We start from the raw sequence: 20,499 nt of genomic DNA, 5'->3' as shown, positions 1-20,499 counted from the left end.
TGCATTATTAAAATGACCGTCCACGACAGCCAAAATATCGCTGTCGATAGTGCGAATCAGATCTCGCGAGACAATAATGCCTTCTGAAATAAGGGTCAGAGGAGCTCTGTGTTTATTTTTTTCCCACTTTTCTTTTTTAGAAGGGCCTGAAAGACTATAATAGAGCGTGGGTATCCAAGGTAATACTAGGTTATGACTCCTTTAAGAATATTTCACAATATTATAGTTTCTACCATATTTTTCATCAAATTAATACAGCATAAGAGACTTCTTTCAAAAACATTTAAAAATCTAACCAACCCCAAACTTTTGAACAGTAGTGTAGGTTGCTGTGCGCTTTAACAATATTATTATTTTAATAAAATGTTAATTGCAATTGTGTGATATATGTGGTTCTTTAGCACACTGTCAGATCGAGGGTGTCTGCGAGAGTCCATTGGACCTGCACAGGTAGATGCTGATCTTCAGCGTAGCCTGGAGGAGAGCTTGGCTTCTGAAGCCTATGAGAGAAGGATCAGACGTCTAGAGCAGGAGAAGACCGAACTTACCCGTAAACTACATGGTGAGGGCACTAACACATCCAGAATAAATCACATTTTATCCTTCTGTCTCTCTGAAACTTATTTTTTCCCTTAGAGTCCACGCAGACAGTGCAAGCACTGCAGTACCCTGATTCGGACGCCCCTGTGAATGCTAATACAGAGGTAGAGATCAGGAGTTTAAAGAGTGAGATCGACATCCTGAAGAAACAGATCGCAGGTGAGAGCTCGATATTGAGTTAGAACGCACACAGTTAAGGGCACAATCCCGGTCTTGGGTCTTTATTGTACTCTATTGATTACCCATTGAGGTTAGTGACATCTTTGGACAAAGACTATATAATGTTGTTGTGTCATGTCAGACTCTGGTCAAATGGAACAGCAGCTGCAGGAGGCCAGCACTGCCCGAAGAGACCTGGAAGACTCGTCTAAGGTCATCAGGGGCTTAGAGAAGCAGCTGAAGGGTGTCACACAAGAGAAAAATGATCTGCACAAGGTACCTATTTTGTTGTATATAAAAAAAAAAAAGAGGCACAAGATCATACTGTTATCTAGCCATATACACGAATCAATGGTGGGGAAGCTATGGTTTGAAATATGGTTAACTAGTGCAACCATGCCCTCACCAGGTGAGCCAAGGTGATTTACCAGCTTTAATAATTTTTATCTGAAAGGGGTCATGACATGAAAAATCTAATTAGCCTTGATATTTTGATGTATAAGAAGTTTCCTGCAAAATCCTGCAAGTTTCAGAGCTTAAAAAGTCCTCCTTATTATAAACAAAGCATTTATTGTAATCAAGATCCAAACAACTTGTTTGGATATTGGAGGACTTGTGATGTCACACAGGCAAATACATTTGCATGTGCCTGGCTCCAGAGCAAGACATTGACAAATACCTGTAGTTTTACATCGTCGCATCATAGGCCCCGCCTACTGGCATTCAGTCGCTTAATGGCTGACACTTGCCGACACTGGATGTGAGCGTTGTGTCAAAAGCAAATAGAACCCAATATAATCACTGATACTGTCAACACTGGGTACAGTATACAGATGCCCGTTCACTTTACTTCACACGTTTGAGTCTGTCAACAAGAGGACAAATGGAAAAGTAAATAGAAGCGTAAAGGAACGTTTGCTATGACGCGCTCGTTTGCATCCCTGCACAGACTTCAGAAGGTTACCAGCGTCAGGAACAAGTGGATTTTTTATTTTTATGGCGTCTCAGATCATGTTGGAGGATAAACTTTGTTTGTTCAGAGAATTTGACTGCAGATTGTTTAGTAAACGAAGCACGGTGTAATAGAGAGTTCGCAAAGAAACTTTTGTTGACAGCAGCTGCATCACAAATCATAAGTAAACAATTTCATAATGCTTTGTCTGTAAATGACGGTTTTATCTGGATAATGTTTTCAAAATTGCACAAACACTTACTCAAATGCAATAGCCACTAGCCAGTTGGCGTTGATACTGTTTCCTATGCAATGTCATTAGCCAATCATAACAGTGGCCAGTTACTGACAAGCCTTAAAGGCGCTATATATATATATATATATATATATATATATATATATAGTGCAAAAGCTATTATTAACATCATAAGTTAACCTAAAGAAACAGTAAAATATAAATAAAAAAATATGTCATGGCCCCTTTTAAATCCAAAAATTAGGCTTTTAATCTATAGCTTAATATAGTCTGAGATTTGCTGGTTAAGTGGTCTAAAAACCATCCAAACAGACAGCTTTGCTAGACTGGAAGACTAGCTAGCCACTTTAATCTGCTCTATGCTGTGTTTTTTCAGGGTAATTGCCATAAATGACCAACTAGTTCGCTTGTTTATGATTTGCTGGCATAGTTTAATAGTCACATCGACCTGAGTTGACTTTAATCTTTAACTGTGCCATTTAACAGATTACTCTTTAACTAAATGACTTAAGTTGATCCTAGAAGGTAAGTTATATTAACGTTGATTCTGTAATGAATATGTGAAGGAACTTCTGGAGTTGGGAGAGAAGGTGAAGGCTCAGTGGAAGGAGCTGAAGGAGGCTCACAGTCAAAAGAAGATGGCCATGAAGGAGTTCTCTGAGCTAAACGAACAGCTGAGTGATCTGCGCTCACAAAAGCAGCGGCTGAGCCGACAGTTCCGAGACAAAGAAGAGGAGATGGAAGGAGTGTCGCAAAAACTAGAGGCTCTGCGGCTAGAGATACGCAAGGCTGAGAAAATGCGCAAAGAGGTATATGCTTCAAAACCACCCACCCTGCTGGAACTTACTGGTGTTAGACCACTATATAAGCAAAGTCAATATGGCTTTAATTTTGATGCAGTGCCCCAGCAATCATCAGTGGTATCATATTTGTGGATTTTATGGCTGCATATTTGATGTTTGTGGTGTTGTCCTTTCAGTTGGAGGCCCTGGCTGAGGAGCAGGCGGCAGAAGCTCAGAAGGAGAGAAAGCTACGAGAGAGAACTGAACAGTTCAGTAGACAACTAGAAGAGGAGCTGGAGGGAATGAAGGTGACACAGTGCATGACTACATTAATATACATTAATAAATGGAATATAAAATAGGACTTTTACATATAAAAAACACTTTTAGACACTCATTTCCCGCTTTTCTCCTGTTCTCTTACACTGCGTCCGAAATCAAATACTGCTCTACTATATAGTATGCGAAAAACAGTACACTAAAAGTAGTATATCCGAATACATAGTATTCTGAAGTGCAAATTCGATGGACACTTTACTATCCCGTGAGGCCATGGGAGGAGATTTATGAATTGAAGTGAAGTGACGCAACTGACGCTGGTAGGTCACGTGACAGTAACAACATGGCGGATGTAGTACGTAAGAATTTCATTCATACTACCCATATTCATACTATATAGAGCGTATTTTTTTAAACGTCGCATAGTAAATTCAAATTCAAGTACGCGATTTCGGACACAGCGTTAGTCTTTTCTTCTACTTTACACTCACATATATATGTCTTGGTCCTCTTGCAGCAGTTGAAACAGACTGGGCCGTCTCACGCAGCGCCGAGCTCAGACCAGCAGCAGGAGCTGATGCGCTTGCGGGCAGAGCTGGAGAAGAAGAACGTACAGTACGAGGAGGAATTGTCTCGCCGGGAGACGCTCCACAGCACTGAGCTGAAGGGCCTCAAGAACTTGCTACGTGATGCCGAGGGTCAACACCTCACACTCCAGAAAGAGATTCTCATGCTTAAAGACAAACTGGAGAAAACCCGCAGAGAAAGGTACATGTATAACTATATCAAAATTCATCCTTTCCATCATGTAATTATTCAGCTGCTGGCACACTCAGCCTTCGCACAAGCAGATATTTACAGCTTTTCTTGTCTGCTGCCCACTTACACAGAAAGGCCAAACTGAAGGACCAGAGAAATGACGTTTAGAGGCATAAATCTGAATTTGAATGTATTGACTAGAATAACCAACTGTGGTCTGCGAATTGTTCATGCTCATGATATTTGAAGATGAAACCACCAGCTTTTCTTGAGCCACCAATGTGAACCTGTAGATTTGTAACTTTACATTGAGTCGTTTGTGTTAAAAAGCTCCATGGTAGCAGAATGTAGCTGTACTGCAAACTTCATCATGTTCATTATTGTGTTTGCAATAGCCAAACTGAGCGAGAGGAGTTTGAAACAGAGAACAAGCAGAAGTACGAGAGGGAGAGAGCCCATCTGACAGACGATAACAAGAAGCTTACAAGTGAAGTGGAGAAGGTGAGATCTGTATCACTCTTAAAAACACATGTGCCAATGATATTCATTAGCCTGTGTCTCTTTCATCACAAAAAGTATACATCAAATCCTGTCTGAAATTCCCCCTTCTCCTTTGGCACCCTCTCCACAAATCCGCAAACATTCCTAGAGAGAGATTGTAACCACACACACTTAAACAAAATTGCTTCTTGGCTCAGCCACTGTTTACTTTGGACCGTGAGGTAAAATCGGAATCAGCCAGTCAAATAATTCTGCAAGTTTGGACATATCAGATATTAAAGGGCTCCTTATTTTTGGTGGCATGGATATTAAACATTATTCATTTCGTAAAAATACCTGGAAACCCAAAACACAAAGGCAGTTTAAAACAATAGCGGAGCCGGCCAGGGCTGTCATGTCAAATGCCAGATTGGATGGGGTTTCGAAACATAAGCAAGAATGATGGCATTTGGAAGGAATTGAACCAGGATGTAAAATGCCTGAATAAAGTCACATTCCAATAAAAAGAGCACTACAGAAGTTTTGTATAGACTTGCCGTAACAAAGTATGTTTTCTTCCTGTCTTTTGGACAACGTTCAGTTTCACACAGAACAAAGAACCGATAAAAGCTAGAGAGGTTGATCAAGGATGGGATAAACTACAAAATGTGCTATTACTTTTCTAATCACTCATACGATAAAACAAGCAGAAAAATGCTATAGATTTATTCTTCAATTCCAATTTCAAGAGCCTTGTGACTGAGCTCTTTTTACTGGGCCAGTGAGGAACCATCTAGCAAACAACCAAACAACATTTCTATTTTCATTTGTTTTTTAAGCATCCAACATTGGCACAAAATGGTGAGACCCCACATATCAAGTAGATCTACTTAAACTAGAGAAATTTAGTTTGCGGATTTCTTTTGAAGTCTTTCTATTTTCGTTTTTTTATTTTTATTTACTTTACCGGTAAATGGATTTGATTGGTTTCAGTTAACAATAACAACACTGATAACAATGACAACCACCTTAACCACTTAGCAATGGCTGTCTTATCCATCCAATCTCCATCTGTCTGCTTCCTCCCATCTTTACTCTTCTTGCTCTTTGTGGTCTCTTTTTCTCTCTTCAGCTGAACTCGATGTATGAGCAGCTCAGCAGTAGTCACAGGCAGCTGGAGGAGGAGATGAGAGAGTTGGCTGATAAGAAGGAAAGTGTTGCCCACTGGGAGGCCCAGATAACTGAGATCATCCAGTGGTGAGTGGAGCCCCCTACCTGCAGCCGCTTGCCATCACACCTGCAGAGAAAGACATTATGATGGTGACCTTTACCCAGATCTGCATGGCTGTGCAGATCCAGATCATGCAGATGATGCAGATCAAGTGGCCATCTTGTGACCATTCATCACTTTTCAATTTTAAATAAGAACACAGATTTTATGCTTCATTTCGAGGTTAAGCTGAACTAAGCTGATCTGTGCAGGGTGAGCGACGAGAAGGATGCTCGTGGTTACCTCCAAGCTCTGGCCACAAAAATGACAGAGGAGCTTGAAGGGCTCAGGAACACCAGCTTGGGAGCTAGAGGAACGGTGAGACACATGCACACATCAGATAAGGATGAAACGCATATCCTCTTATTCCTGCTCTTCTGATGTGGTGGGTCTCTCTCGCTTTGTCAGGACATGCCGTGGAAGATGAGGCGCTTTGCTAAGCTAGACATGTCTGCGCGTCTGGAGCTGCAGTCTGCGCTGGATGCCGAGATCAGAGCCAAGCAGTCCATCCAGGACGAGCTTAACAAAGTCAAAGCATCCAGCATTGCCACGGAATGGTGAGGCCACACACATCAACATAGTTCTGCTCAACTCTACTGAAACCACAGAGATTTTATTTGCTGATTTGATTTAAAGTTTAACGTTTGTTCATTTTTTCAGCTCAACGTACATTTGTTTCACCCTTTATGTGAATAGTTTTGATATTCTCTTGAAGTTTAATTTGTTCACACTTTCTTCTCGAATGAGGTGAAATTTAAATAGAGTGACATAGTTTTCGGTCTGTTATTTTTGTCTCACAGCAAATTGCAAGAATCCGATAGTAGAAACCAGGAGCTGCTGGTGGAAATTGAGAGGCTGAGGAAGGAGACAGAGGAGCTTAGGCTGAGAAGAGGTAACAATCTGTGTTATTTACATATTTTCTGTATTTAGTCATTTATTCATTTTTTTATACAGCATTAATTCATTTTTATTGCAGTTTAGTTTGAGTAATTTTGTACTTCAACTCATTTTTGTTTACGTTTTGTTTATTTTATTCTATATCCGCCTTATTTCAATTAACAAAAATGAATTTAGGTAACAATAAACAACACTGGTGACAATCAAATATCCACATGATCTGTGCAGCATTGCTTTTCACAGTGTCACATGCTAACAACAGTTCTGGCTTTGTGAAATTTAAATAGATCTTTTAATAAGATTCTGTCATTTGTAGGTGTGAAGCATCAGGATTCACAGAATTCCTTCTTGGCATTCCTCAATGCGCCCACTTCTGCTCTGGATCAGTTTGATGTAAGTTTGAGAACATCTGCATAGAAGGTCGCTCTGGTTTCCAAATAAATCATTTTCATCATTCTTCTTTAGTTTTTTTTTTTCTGTTTGTTTTCTGTATTCTTCTGAAACCTCCTGATCTGTTTTATTATTTTCAGTTTTTTCTCCTGTCATAATGTGTATGGTTATTGTTTTGCTTTTTTTCATTCTGTTGCCAATCAGGACTCATTTTCTTCCTCTTCATCTTCTTTAGTTGAATTTTGGGAAGATGTAAGTTCTCCTTCAGCCATGTTATAGTGCAATGTCTTTTTACATCATTCATTTTACACATTTAAAAGCAGACAAACAAAAGCCCTACTCCAGTTATGAAACTCCTACAGGAATAATATCAGAAAACAACAGAAAACTCAACTCGCAATTGATTCAAATTGAGTTTGACATTTGCATGTTACCAAGCTAATAGCACAATACTCAAATAAGCATAAAAATGTACAGTACAGACAAATTGGGAAATAAAGTAATTTTTTCACTACTCGAATCCTTTGATATTGATTTCAGGATTGAATTCAATATTGAACTGTTTTTACACTCTACTGATATTATGTTTTTCTTATCTGATCCTATATCCACCTCAGTCTCTTTGGTAGTGACTTCTCAGAGTTCTTTGATGTGAAGTGATTTCTTTGTGCATGTAAACTATACTCAGAAATCCATCCACAGATTAGACGTGTTCTTACATGCCCTCATTCCCTTCCCTCCGTTTTCCTGCCTGCCATCCCAGGCCTTTATCCTATCCAGCTGACATTGCACATGAAGTTTGACTCTCTTCTCATCTTCTTTCTCTCTCCATATGAAGCGGTCACCCTCTTTTGGTCTCGGAAGCAAAACCAGACGTGTAAGACCCACTTTTGTCCTGCGTCACAGTAAAATCCCCCTATCATATTGTTTTTCTCCTGTGGTTGTGATGGCTTGTTTTGCAAACTGCATCGGTGGCAGCTGATTGTGGTGATATCTGTATTGCATGAGACCTTTGATGCTTAAATGCATCTGAAATGTGTTTGGGAAACTTCCTTTCATCTATCCACATGCATATCATATGAATATACTTCAGAGAAAGTGGGTTTTTGTCTGGGTTGGTTAATTAAACTTGGTGGTTTATTTTCCATACTATGAGCTTTTATAGTACATTTCAAAAGCCCTTTTAAATGGAAGGATATAGAATTAATTTACGTGGCTCAATATTTGGATCTAATTTTAACTTTTGCTCATATATAAAGATTATAAAGACAAAAATAAGTTTGTTTACTTAAAAATGAACATTTTCTCATAATTTACTCTCCCTCAAGATGATGCTTACTTTCTTCCTTGGTTCACAGAAGTTAGTAAGAGTTTGTACTCTCCTCTTTTTCATACAAAGACTGTCAAACTACAAAAAGCTTGCATATGAGGAAAAGGGGAAGTACACTACCATTCAAATGTTTGGGGTCGGTAAGATATTTTTATTCAGCAAGGATGCATTGAATTTTAAATGGATCAAAACTGACAGTAAAGACATTTAATATGGTACAAAAGATTTTTATTTAAAATAAATGCTGTTCTTTTGATCTTTCTATTCATCAAAGTTGGCTGAAAGATCACGGTTTCCACAAAAATAGGTGCATGAGCAGCATAGGTGTTTTCAACATTGATGATAATGTTAGAATAATTTCTGAAGGATCATGTGACACTGAGGACTGGATGAATGACTGCTGAAAATTCAGCTTTATCATCACAGGATAAATTACATTTTAAAATGTATTATAATAGAAAACATTTACTTTAAATTGTAATAATATTTCACAATTCTACGGTTTTACTGTATTTTTGATCAAATAAATGCAGCTTTGATGAGCATAAGAGACTTCATTAACAAATCTTACCAACCTCAAAATTTTGAGCAGTAGTTGAATTGTTTGAGGAGTTATACAGAAGTCATACAGGTTTGCAAAGACATGATGCTGAGTAAATGATGAAAGAATTTTCATTTGAGTGAACTAATCTTTTACAGATCACTTTATTGTAAGACCCTCATAAAGTGTGGATATGGTTTCCATATAGTTCCATGGGTTTGTGTTTCTGCCCTTCATTCTGTCTTGCATGTATAGTTGGTGTGTGGTCTCTGTGTAGTGGAAATATTGTGCCTTTACTCATTGGTTTGGAGCGTGGGTGCACATGCTTTGTTCTGCTTAGAGGGTGTGTTTCCAGTAAAAGTGTTATTGTCATGACAAGCTTTATGGGCTTAATGTATCGCTTTGAGTGTGTTTCGCTCTGCATGGTGGCATGTTGTTCTGATGTCACAGTCTGTGCCGTATGACACCTTTAGTAAAGATAATTATCATCTTTTTGCTTCTTAGCTTGACTCAGCAGATTTCACTCCCTCCAACACTCCATCAAGAGATGAAGACTCAAGATCTCGCCGCATATCACGCTCACGGTCCCCGTCCACCACCAGTGACATGGAGCCTATTGAGGTATCATTTGGACTCTTAAAGGGATAGTCCACCCAAATATGAAAATCCTGTTTGGATTAACTCACTCTCATGTCATTCCAAACCAATATGCTATTTTTTTTCTGTGAAGCACAAAAGCAGATGTACTGGCCAATCTTTTCCATAAATAAAGTGATCCAGCCTGTATCCGGCATTTAACGTTTATGCTTTTGTGTTGCACAGAAGAAAGTCATAGAGGTTTGGAACGACATGAGTAAAGTATGACTGTATTTTTACTCATCACTTTAACTCTTTCCATGACCTTTTTTTTATATAATAAAATGCACTGATATGTTAATGTATCCTTCTCATAGTTGATTGACCATACGTCACGTAGTCTTCAGACTCCAACAGGCAGATCAGGCTATGGAAGCTTGGGACACTCATCACCTAAGGTAACACAAGGGATTTAGGCCACAAAATCTGGGCGATATGCCGATATCTGACTATTTACGTTATCTTTACAATGTGTCAATCTGTATAGATTACACTACCATTCAAAATATATATATATATATATATATATATATAGGATTCTTTGATGAAAGGGTTAGCACTTATTTGAAATGGAAATCTTAATGTAATGCATAAAGTATTAATTTCGTGCAAAATATTTTTTATGCTGTAATGATTGTACTTTCCTATATATATGTGTCGCAGAACTTCTTTAAGTATTAATATTAGCAGATTATCCCAAACAACGTTTTATTTCATGAATCAAGATATAAAAGGACTTGTATTGTGTGCTGTAGGAATTTTGTCCGACACTCCTATTAAGCATTTGTCTATTTCAATTGGGACATCTATGGAAATGGTTTAATTACATTGCTGATTTTCTCTGCTCCAAAGCCCAAGGCACACCAGTTTATTGTGAAGTCCTTCACAATTCCCACCAAATGTAATCAGTGCACCTCTCTCATGGTGGGACTTATCCGTCAGGGCTGTGCCTGTGAAGGTGAGGACAACACAAGAAAAATGAAAGCTGGGTGTGATATGTGAATATGACAACAGTGAATATGACATTTTTAGTTTTTGAGATGATCAACTTTATTTCTTCAGAGGAACGCATAAGGATAACCAGTATAATCCTTTAAAATATTCCCTTTTGTGTTCCACTGAAGAAATAGTCATTCCAGTTTGGAATAAAATAAGGGCGAACCTTTCCTTTCACATTGGTTTATTAAATGTGCCCCAATCCCAGGATGCCTTATTGACAAAATGCTCTGAAATACTCAGTGCCTGTGTCCTCCATCTCTCCTTATAGTCTGCAACTTCTCCTGTCATGTCACCTGTGCTGATAAAGCCCCCTCTGTGTGCCCCGTCGCACCTGACCAAACAAAGGGCAAATTAGGAATTGATGCTCAGAGGGGCATTGGGACTGCATATGAGGGACATCTTAGGGTAAGATTTGTTTTGCTCTGCTCTTTATATATTCTTCACTATTTGCTTTGCTATCTTTATTTATGGTCATCTGAATTAGACACATACTACCTTTCCCATTGTTGTTCGTTTGTCTGTACACTATAAGCCACAACATTTTTTTTTGGCTGCCTTGAAATGGAGATTCGACTGTCTTTTCCAGGTGCCAAAGCCCACAGGGGTGAAAAGGGGTTGGCAGAGGGTCTGGGCAGTGGTTTGTGACTTCAAACTCTTCCTGTATGAGCTTGGAGAAGGGAAAGGTGCCCAGCCTGGTGTCATAGTTAACCAGGCCATCGACATGAGGTGAGCGAGTTGTTCATTCAAATGTGATGCTAAAATATTTAAGTCAAATATGTCATGAAATATTTTAATATATTGCGCTTGACTCTCTATCCTGAGCAGGGATGAAGAGTTTTCCGCCAGCTCGGTTCTGGAGTCTGATGTCATTCATGCTAACAAGAAGGATATCCCCTGTATTTTTAGGGTAAGAGCATACATGCACTTTTTTATTCAAATAGAAATCTTTTGTAACATTATAAATGTCTTCATTGCCATCAATTTAATAAATCCTAGCTGAATAAAAGAATAAAAATTTTTTTTTTTACTGACACCAAACCTTTGAACATTAGTGCATAGTATACCTTGAGAAAAGTCATTTGATTTTCTTTTTGAACTTGGAATTTTCTTTAAGGCTTTGTTATCAAATATTATACAGGGAGAGACTGACATGAACAACAGTATTTTAAAAAGTGCTTAAAAATATTTATTTAGAATATTATTGCAATATAATTATTATATATTATATACTTGTTGTTATTGAAAACGAGCAAGAAGGTTGCTGGCTGGATTCAGTCCAGACTACAGAAGTCTATCAAATTTTTATTTTATTTTATGGATTACTTCATGCAAAAAGTGCAAAGTGAATTAAAAACAAATGGACAGGAGCAGACGTTTCAGCACATTGCCATCTTCAGTGCTCCAGGAGTGTGCTGAAACGTCTGTTCCTGTCCATTTGTTTTTAATTCACTTTGCACTTTTTGCATGAAGTAATCCATAAAATAAAATAAAAATTTGATAGATTTCTGGACTGAATCCAGTGTTCGGCCAGCAACCTTCTTGCTCATTTTCCATATTCCCTTAGCTCAACGCACCTGAATAAACTTTTTTTTTTTTGTTAATTTGGAGTGCAACAATTTCTTCTAGTTTTCATAATTGTTGTTATTGCCATAGAAAAGCTAAATAAAGTAACTACACATTTTGTCTAAATTGAGTTCTAGCAAAAATCTGATCTCTAAAACTTTGGCCTGTCTTGTGACAGACTGCCATTCTTCTCAGTTCAAGTGTTAATGTATTCACTACGTTGTCCCTTTGTAGGGCAGAATAGTTTATTTCTGTGCTAAATTCTTCACTTTCCTCATTCATCACCATCACCACACAATAATTGTGATTTTCTTCTAAATAGGTGATTTATGTAATGGTCATGACTGGACTCACTATAGCCTTATGCAGAGTTTCGTTATTTAATTTAAAGACATTTTTGAATTGCCTTATATGCAGTGCTATTCATTCATTCCACAGGTAACAGCATCTCAGCTGTCCGCCTCCCCGAGTCAGAAGACGTGCATCCTGATCCTGGCCGACAACGAGCAAGAGAGGACGAAGTGGGTGTGCGCTCTGAACGAGCTGCAACGCATCCTGAGGAAAAACAAGCTGAAGGAGCGTTTCGTCTATGTGCCTAAAGAAGCCTACGACAGCACGCTTCCTCTCATCAAAACCACCCAAACTGCTGCTATTATAGGTACAGAGACTCACAAAACTCTTGTCAGATCAACACGATGTTAAAGATCAAATAGTGATTCCCTTATCTAGTGTTTAACCAAAAATGTTTGATTGTGTCTAGATCATGAGCGGGTTGCTTTGGGGAATGAGGAGGGCCTGTTCGTCATCCACGTCACCAAAGATGGTAAAACTTCAATCTTTAATCCTTTTACTTCTTCATTGTCTATTAAACTTGGTTGTGTGGTTTAGTGGTCAAAAATCTGGACTGGTAACTGAAAGATTGTTGATTCAAACCCAAGAAATGCTGATAAATGAGCTACCAGGTTGCTTCGGGGTAATAAGTTTACTCAGAAATTACTGTAATTTCCAAATGTTAAAAACATTGACATGCTCTCCATCATTTTGACAGGAAAAATGGGTCTATTGCATTGGAATGCTAGACGTTTATTTAATTTTTGGGAAAATGAAAACAACAGATTAAAATGGAGCACGACTGAAAATTTTTATCTCAGAGGCTGGACCAAAAATAACCATTATCTGTCATTTTGACAGACTGAGTAAACCTTTCATTGGATAAAAGCAGCAAAATAATGTTTTTTCCCCCTATTTTTCTCTATTTGTTAGAGCAGTCATACATTACAAATCTATTAAAGGTTGTAAACTATCAAAATGAATGTTTTGTTAGATTTAAAAGTTCTCTCTTGGCTTTGTGGCACTTTGTTATGCATTTTTAACAGTAGTCCGCTATCGTTGTCGAACCGCATACACATTTAAACTGAAATAACAGATGCAAGACAAACATCCACTGAACATTTTTGTTCTTTCTGCTAGAAATCGTTCGCGTGGGTGATCTTAAGAAAGTGCATCACATAGAACTCATGCCCACGGAGCACCTCCTGGCCGTCATCTCGGGCAGGAACCGACAAGTGTGCCTGGTCCCCATGGCGGGGCTCGACGGGAAGGAGATTGACAAGATTAAGGTGGCAGATACTAAAAACTGCCAGGCGCTGGTGTCCGGTGTGGTGCGCAATGGCGCCTGCTTCTGCCTCGCCATTAAACGGCAGATCACCTGCTTCGAAATTAACAAGAGCAAATCCCGCCACTGCCCTCTCGTGGACATACAAGTACAGTATTCAAAACCTCTTTTTTCTGATCAAGTATATTCAGATGTAATTAGTGTTCATACTCATTAGATTGCAAAGATTGTCTTTGCTAGCACACACAGCAACATCAACAGCCCTTTCTAAATCTCAGGCTCCAGGAACTATCCAGTGGATGGCGCTGTTCAGCCAGCAGTTATGTGTAGGCTACCAAGCGGGCTTCATGCGGTACAGTTTGCATGGAGAAGCCCCTCCGGCCAGCTTACTCCATCCAGATGACCCCACATTGGCGTTTATTAAGGCTGAAAACCTGGATGCCCTTTGCGCAGTGGAAATCTCCAATAAAGAAATGCTGCTCTGCTTCAGCAAAATTGCAGTGTACGTGGACACACATGGCAGACGCTCGCGCCAGCAGGAGCTGATGTGGCCCGCGACGCCCACCGCCTGCTGTGAGTGCTGAGTAGAGACATTAATCTTCTGCTTAAACGGTGTGGCAGTGAAAAGGTTTGGTTGGATTGACCTTGTGGCTGTTTTATATCTCTCAGGCTACAACGCCCCCTACCTGTCAGTCTACAGTGAAAATGCAGTGGATGTGTTTGATGTGAACACTACGGAATGGATTCAGACCATTCCTCTCAAAAAGGTTTGCTTTTTTTTTTATTTCAGAAAAGTTTTAAATATTACATTATAAGAAATGTAAGAAATTATAACTGTTGCACTCCTGAATGGTTGCAGCTGGGGGCATTTGACACAGGAAATAATATATATACAATACCATTCAAAATGATAAATTGAATGAAACATCTTTGATAAAAACTTTTATTTAGCAAGAACACATTAAATTTATTAAAAGTGACTGTAAAGACTTTTACATTGTTACAATTTTTTTTGGATTTCAAATAAATGCTGTTCTGTTGAACTCTCTATTCATCAAAGAATCCTGAAAAAAAAAAATATATATATCACGGTTTCCACAAAAATATTAAGCAGCACATTACATTTTAAAATATAATATATATTATAATTATAATCTTTGAATATCAAATTATAATAATTCTCAATATTATTGTTTTTACTGTATTTTTTTTTATCAAATAAATGCAGCCTTGCTGAGCATTGGAGATTTATTTAAAAATATATTTTTTAAATTACCAGCTCTGCACATTGCTGAAGCTTGCAAAACTATATATATTTGTAAATATTATTAAAAATAAATATGCTAAGTAGATTTATATTTCATAAATATTTCAAGTACGTGCAATTTTAACATTCTCTCAGATAACCAGTGTTAATAAATTGTATTCTGCCATCTCTAAATGAATACATTTTTTAAAAATCTAAATGAATATATGTACTGTATGTTTAATAAATGTTCATATTAATACCTTCAGAAAAGCAACATAGTTGACAATATTGCAGTTTGAGACATTACCATTAGCATTGTTCTCAAAGTTGTGTTTATGTCAATTTGTTAATACATTTGTTAACACACAAAAAATATATAAATGCAATAAAGACAAAAATGCTAGATTAAAAAAAAAAAAAAAAATTTACTGAAACCATAAATGAGTCATCTTCTGAATGATTAAATAATCCCAGGATCTCACTGGCTCTGTGCAGGTCCGGCCATTGAACATGGATGGCTCTTTGAATCTCCTGGGCTTAGAAACGGTCAGACTCATTTACTTCAGAAACAAGACAGCAGGTAACAGCAGTCACTCCATAATTCAGTCAAATGTATAAATCGTGATTCGTGACAATCGTGTTGATGTTTCTGCCTTTGGTTTAGTAGTGCCGTTTGAAATAATGAATAATTCAGTTTTGAATAATATGTCTGATAATGCATTATTTGTGTGTGTTTAGAGGGGGACGAACTGGTGGTGCCTGAGGTGTGTGATAACAGCAGGAAGCAGATGGTACGCAACATGAGCAACAAGAGAAGATTCTCATTTCGTATTCCTGAGGAGGAGAGACTGCTGCAGAGGAGGTGATTGACACACACACACACACACACACACACACACACACACACACACACACACACACGTTGTGTTTTCATGTTTTATGGGGACTTTCCATGGACATAATGATTTTTATACAGTACCAGCTCCATATTCTATACCCTAACCCTACCCATCACAGAAAACTTTTTGCATTTAAAATTTTTCCAAAAACATAATTTAGTCTGATTTATAAGCTGTTTTCCTTACGGGGACCAAAAAAAGATTCCCCACACGGACAAGGATTTCGGATATTGCCATCTTTGTGGGAACATTTTGTGCTCATAATGTAGGGTTTACCTGGACCACACACACACACACACACACACACACACACACACACACACACACACACACACACACACACACACACACATATTTGTGTACTACTGTGCTGAAAATGCACTTTTAATGAAACCGTTAGAGACAACGTTCATATGACATTTGTTGCTTAGTTTTTTAGGTCTGGTTTCAACATCCAACTCATTTCTTAGTTTCAAAATGTCATTATAGTCATTGTAAGGCTATTATATGAACTGGTGTGTTTGCAGAGAAATGTTGAAAGATCCTGAGAGGAGGAGCAAGCTGATCTCAAATCCTACTAATTTTAACCACGTGGCTCATATGGGGCCTGGAGATGGAATGCAGATCCTCCGAGATCTGCCAATGGTGAGAAGCTCATCTTTTAAAAGAATGTTCTGGGTTTAGTACACGTTAAGCTCAGTCGACAGCATTTGTGGCATAATGTTGATTACTACAACCATTTATTTAACTCCTGTTCTATATAAAAAGAAAGATAACCATTGCTTCAATTGTAAGTCAGGCACTTGCAATGGAAGTGAAAGGGGGCAATTTGTTAGAGTTGAAATACTCAACTCAACTCAATAGAGTTGTAAACAATATGCAATTTAACACGAAAAATTGCTCACTAACCTTTTATATGCCAATTTACATTTAATGTGAATAATGTATATGTCTCAACAGTGGTTTTTTTTGTGGTAATCAACATTATCACAAATGCTGTTTATTGAGCTTGGCTTGTATTGAAGTCAGAATATGCTTTTACAACCTCATTTTGCTTTGTATTCTGGTCATTTATCAAGTCACTGTCACTTTTTTGTTAAATGAATACTTCTATTCAGCAAGGATGCATTACATTGATCAAAAGTAACGGTAAAGACATTTATAAAGATTTCTATTCCAATTAAATGCTGTTCTTTTAAACTTTCTATTCATCAAAGAATCCTGAAAAAAAGTATCCAAAAATGATTCTGCAAAAAAGCAGTTTTCAACATTGATACAATAAGAAATGTTTCTTGAGCACCAAATCAGCATATTCAAACAATTTCTGAAGGATCATGTGATACTGTCTTGGTTCTCTCTACATTTATTGATGTGTCATGGGTCATTTATGCATCCTGTATTGATATATGTGTTGATACCAACATGATATCATAAAGATCATTATATTGAAACCCATAGTTTGTTTTCATCAAGTCATGCTTGTCTCACTCATTGCATGCTTGTGTCACTGTTCTGTGTGTGTGTGTGTGTGTGTGGTGTTTCTCTGTGTAACCTGTAGAATGTGCGTGCTCAGGACAATCGTGCTGGGTTCAGTGGATCCGTCAGCATCCCATCAATCACCAAAAACCGAGCCGAACCTGGTCGTTCCATGAGCGCAAGCAGTGGTCTAGGAATGCGTAAGTACACACCCGTGGCTGCTGTTATACGTATCAGATTTCCATGCGTTTCATTCCCAACCCACTTCTTTCTTGTCCTCTTTATCAGGGACTTCCTCTCAGAATGGCAGCGCTCTGAGGAGGGAGCTGTCGAGCAGCAGCTACAGCTCGAAACGCCAGACCATGACATCACCTTCAGAGAGCTCGCTGTCGTCAGGAGGGGGGATGGATGTGGGCGAAGCGCCACTCTCTCAGTTTGATAGAGAGGTGAGTCATGATGTAGGAGGAATCAGGACAGTGGTATCTTCATTACCTCATCACATTAATGGCAGATTTGCACTATGCAGGGACGTCACAGCACATGACCAGCAAGCTATAGCATCCGTGATGATTCAACTTGAGCCTTATGCTGACTTCACATGCTATAGGAATTATTGTAAATACGAGTTTCCTCATCGGAAATGGGGCATGATTGACAAGTCTTATTTACGACTGGGAAACTTGGAGATAATTGGAGATAAGGTGGATGGGCCATAAACTTTAACCATGGTGGAGGAGAAAACAAGTTATATTAATTTTATTAGTTTTTCCATTAACATCTACATTGCTTTCTCCTGCTGTCACAATCTTTATGTATATTGGCCATTTAATGCATTAAAAATAGCATTTATTTGACCTAAATTACAGAATTGTCAGCAAGCTTGACAATTGAGAATTGACAGAAAGCATGTGTACAATAGCATGGATAATGTTTATGGTTTTCAATTAATAAGACTGTACATTTAATTTAAAATCGTCAATACATTTTAGCTTACATGACATTCAGAATGTGCAAATAGAAGTCATATAATTTCTGATTTTAAGCATGTGAAGTCACATCTTATTATGCACAGTTTTCAGGCAACATGGCCTTGAAAAAAACTCTACAAAAGTTAGTTTTTGTTCTTTTTTAGGCTCTCTATTCTCTCATACACCACTTTTATATTTGAAAACACAAAGTCAGAAATTACTGTCAATGACTTTATTTATTGCTACTCAAAAAAGATAATTTATTCTCCCTCATGTCGTTCTAAAACCCGTTTGATTTTTCTGCACACCTCCTTACTTATAAAAACTGCTGGCCCTATCCCTTCCCATGAGGCCTTTAACGGTGGAACACTTCTAATGGCTTTGCCCCAAAGCAGTTAAATGCGCTGTGTTCCCCTCCACCTAGCTTTGTCAGTGCTTACTCCACTTTATGCCTGCCGCCCCATTCCACTACATCCAACAATCTCCTTAGCAAACCACCCACCCGCGCCCTTATCTCACCCGTCATCTCCCCATATCTCTGCGCTTTGCGCTCCCTGGCCGCCCCATTCTCCTTCAGCAAGTGTGGAGCACTCAGTCTGCCCTTTCCTTCTCAGTGGCAGGCGGTATCGCCCTCGGAGAAGACCCCTGATCTGAAAAGGGCTTTAAGGACCCTGCTTAGTAAGATGAAGGTAAACGCCACACGTTTGCAGTGAAACACACACACGCACATACACGCCTGCTGTCATCTGCACACTCGGGCAGCCCTGCAGAGTGCTTTACCCACTGCCCATTTTTGAAGCCCACAGCCTTATCGTCCACTGGCAACAAGTGAAGCAGAGAGCTTCAGTTGGGAATGGCAAGCTTCCATACGCATGTTTCATCTTCATTCTGTTCCTGCTGGCCAACCCCTGTGAAAATGAACGTTTTTACAAGGAAAAAAGTCATTAAACCAAATGTGTCATTTTTCCGGTAGCTAGGGATAAACATTAACAGTAGAAGAAGACTACGCTTATGTTCTATACCGCCCGTTGTGGCAAAGCTTAGAATGCAACGTGTGCATTTTGATGTTAACTTTTTTTTTAGCTTGCTGTGTTTGCATTAACGTACTTGTGAAGAGGGTGTTTCAATTCTAGATTCGTTGCACTATTTTCTCCAAATCTTTGCTGCAAAGCGTCTTCAAAGAGTTGACAACTGCGAACCCCTGGCCATGAGTGTTTTTGAAGATGAGCACTTGAGTTACTTCATAGTGCCTTGTTCTCAAAAACGCAGCTGGATTGAAGGACCACCCACACTTTTATGCTTTTTAGACATGGCAGTGGCCAATCAGGGAGGCAAATGCAATATTATATAATGTAAACTTTCACTTAAAGCAAAAAATCATGTAGTTTAGCACATACACATTTGTGCTATTTCTATATTTTGGGTAAGTTAAAGGGATAGTTCACCCAAAAATTCTGTCATCATTTACTCACCTTCATTTCGTCCCAAACCTGTTTGACTTTCTTTCTTCTGCAGAACACAACAGATGTTTTGAAGAATGTTTCAACTGTTTATGTCCATACAATGAAAGTTAGTGGGGTCTAATGTTTTTTGGTGAATTATCCTTTTAAGACTGATTAATATTCTCTTGATGGCGGCATGTTAAATGGTGAACCAAGCATGCCATGTTTACAGAGCCATCCTCTTTTAAAAACTGCTGAAAGCCAGATTCCACTTGACTGGGTTTATTTGCACCTTTACAGGATTTGGAGTCATTGCATGTGTACACTACCGCTCAAAAGCTTGGGGTCAGTAAGAATTATGTTGTTGTTTTTAAAGAAATGAACACTTTTATTCAGAAAGGGCGCATTAAATTCATCAAAATTGTTTAAAAAAAAATATATTTCAAATAAATGCTTTTGAGCTTTCTATACATAAAAAAAAACCCCATCATGGTTTCCACAAAAATATTAAGCAGCATAAACCATTTTCAAAATTTACATGAAATAATATGAAAAAGTTTATTGTATATATAAAAAAATTAATTATGGTATATATAATATTATTATTAGTATTATTATTATATAGTAAATGAGAAAACCTTTATTTTAAGTTGCAATTATATTTCACAATATTACAGTTTTTACTTTATTTTTGATCAAATAAATGCAGCTTTACTGACCCTATACATTTTGAAGGGTAGTGTAGTTAAAGGCTTCATATGTCCATTGTCTTCATCTTTTTCTTGTGCTTTTGAAGTAAAACTTTAGACTTAGGCCTGGTTTCACAGACAGAGCTAAGATTAAGCCAGGATTAGGCCTCAGTGAATTTAAGTAGCTTTTATAAACTTGTCTTGGAAAAAAACATTACTGGTGTGCATCATTACACAAAACTACGGAAGCTTGTTTTCACCACAGAAT

General features: G+C 38.2%; 1 protein-coding gene and 1 long non-coding RNA gene across 10 annotated transcripts in view; one reads left to right on the top strand and one right to left on the bottom strand.

Moving 5' to 3' along the window:
* The window catches only part of LOC309482786, a 223,295-nt gene that overhangs the window by 27,135 nt on the left and 175,661 nt on the right, over window positions 1-20,499 (bottom strand). The gene's annotated exons all lie outside the window — the stretch shown is intronic.
* cdc42bpab (CDC42 binding protein kinase alpha (DMPK-like) b) overlaps window positions 1-20,499 on the top strand; it is a 58,941-nt gene that overhangs the window by 35,186 nt on the left and 3,256 nt on the right. Inside the window, exons 10-40 of one of the 9 annotated variants that reach the window (XM_082148154.1) lie at window positions 402-562; window positions 637-759; window positions 902-1,035; window positions 2,534-2,776; window positions 2,947-3,057; window positions 3,546-3,796; window positions 4,183-4,288; window positions 5,400-5,524; window positions 5,750-5,855; window positions 5,946-6,094; window positions 6,338-6,429; window positions 6,751-6,827; window positions 7,663-7,701; window positions 9,200-9,316; window positions 9,649-9,729; window positions 10,184-10,289; window positions 10,599-10,735; window positions 10,917-11,056; window positions 11,156-11,237; window positions 12,332-12,551; window positions 12,654-12,716; window positions 13,364-13,656; window positions 13,787-14,081; window positions 14,178-14,275; window positions 15,253-15,337; window positions 15,496-15,619; window positions 16,184-16,301; window positions 17,215-17,332; window positions 17,421-17,578; window positions 18,715-18,789; window positions 19,616-20,063. In XM_082148154.1, coding sequence (XP_082004280.1) covers window positions 402-562; window positions 637-759; window positions 902-1,035; window positions 2,534-2,776; window positions 2,947-3,057; window positions 3,546-3,796; window positions 4,183-4,288; window positions 5,400-5,524; window positions 5,750-5,855; window positions 5,946-6,094; window positions 6,338-6,429; window positions 6,751-6,827; window positions 7,663-7,701; window positions 9,200-9,316; window positions 9,649-9,729; window positions 10,184-10,289; window positions 10,599-10,735; window positions 10,917-11,056; window positions 11,156-11,237; window positions 12,332-12,551; window positions 12,654-12,716; window positions 13,364-13,656; window positions 13,787-14,081; window positions 14,178-14,275; window positions 15,253-15,337; window positions 15,496-15,619; window positions 16,184-16,301; window positions 17,215-17,332; window positions 17,421-17,578; window positions 18,715-18,789; window positions 19,616-19,684 — 4,096 coding nt within the window. In that variant the 3' untranslated portion in view covers window positions 19,685-20,063. Of the gene's footprint in view, window positions 1-401; window positions 563-636; window positions 760-901; window positions 1,036-2,533; window positions 2,777-2,946; window positions 3,058-3,545; window positions 3,797-4,182; window positions 4,289-5,399; window positions 5,525-5,749; window positions 5,856-5,945; window positions 6,095-6,337; window positions 6,430-6,750; window positions 6,828-7,662; window positions 7,702-9,199; window positions 9,317-9,648; window positions 9,730-10,183; window positions 10,290-10,598; window positions 10,736-10,916; window positions 11,057-11,155; window positions 11,238-12,331; window positions 12,552-12,653; window positions 12,717-13,363; window positions 13,657-13,786; window positions 14,082-14,177; window positions 14,276-15,252; window positions 15,338-15,495; window positions 15,620-16,183; window positions 16,302-17,214; window positions 17,333-17,420; window positions 17,579-18,714; window positions 18,790-19,615; window positions 20,064-20,499 lie in introns of those variants that run through there. The other 8 variants (XM_082148150.1, XM_082148151.1, XM_082148149.1 and 5 more) reach the window with 8 other exon arrangements.

Source organism: Leuciscus leuciscus (genome assembly GCF_965113295.1).
Source record: "Leuciscus leuciscus genome assembly, chromosome: 19".
NCBI lineage: Eukaryota > Metazoa > Chordata > Actinopteri > Cypriniformes > Leuciscidae > Leuciscus > Leuciscus leuciscus.
This window is presented reverse-complemented; position numbering and strand designations above follow the sequence as displayed.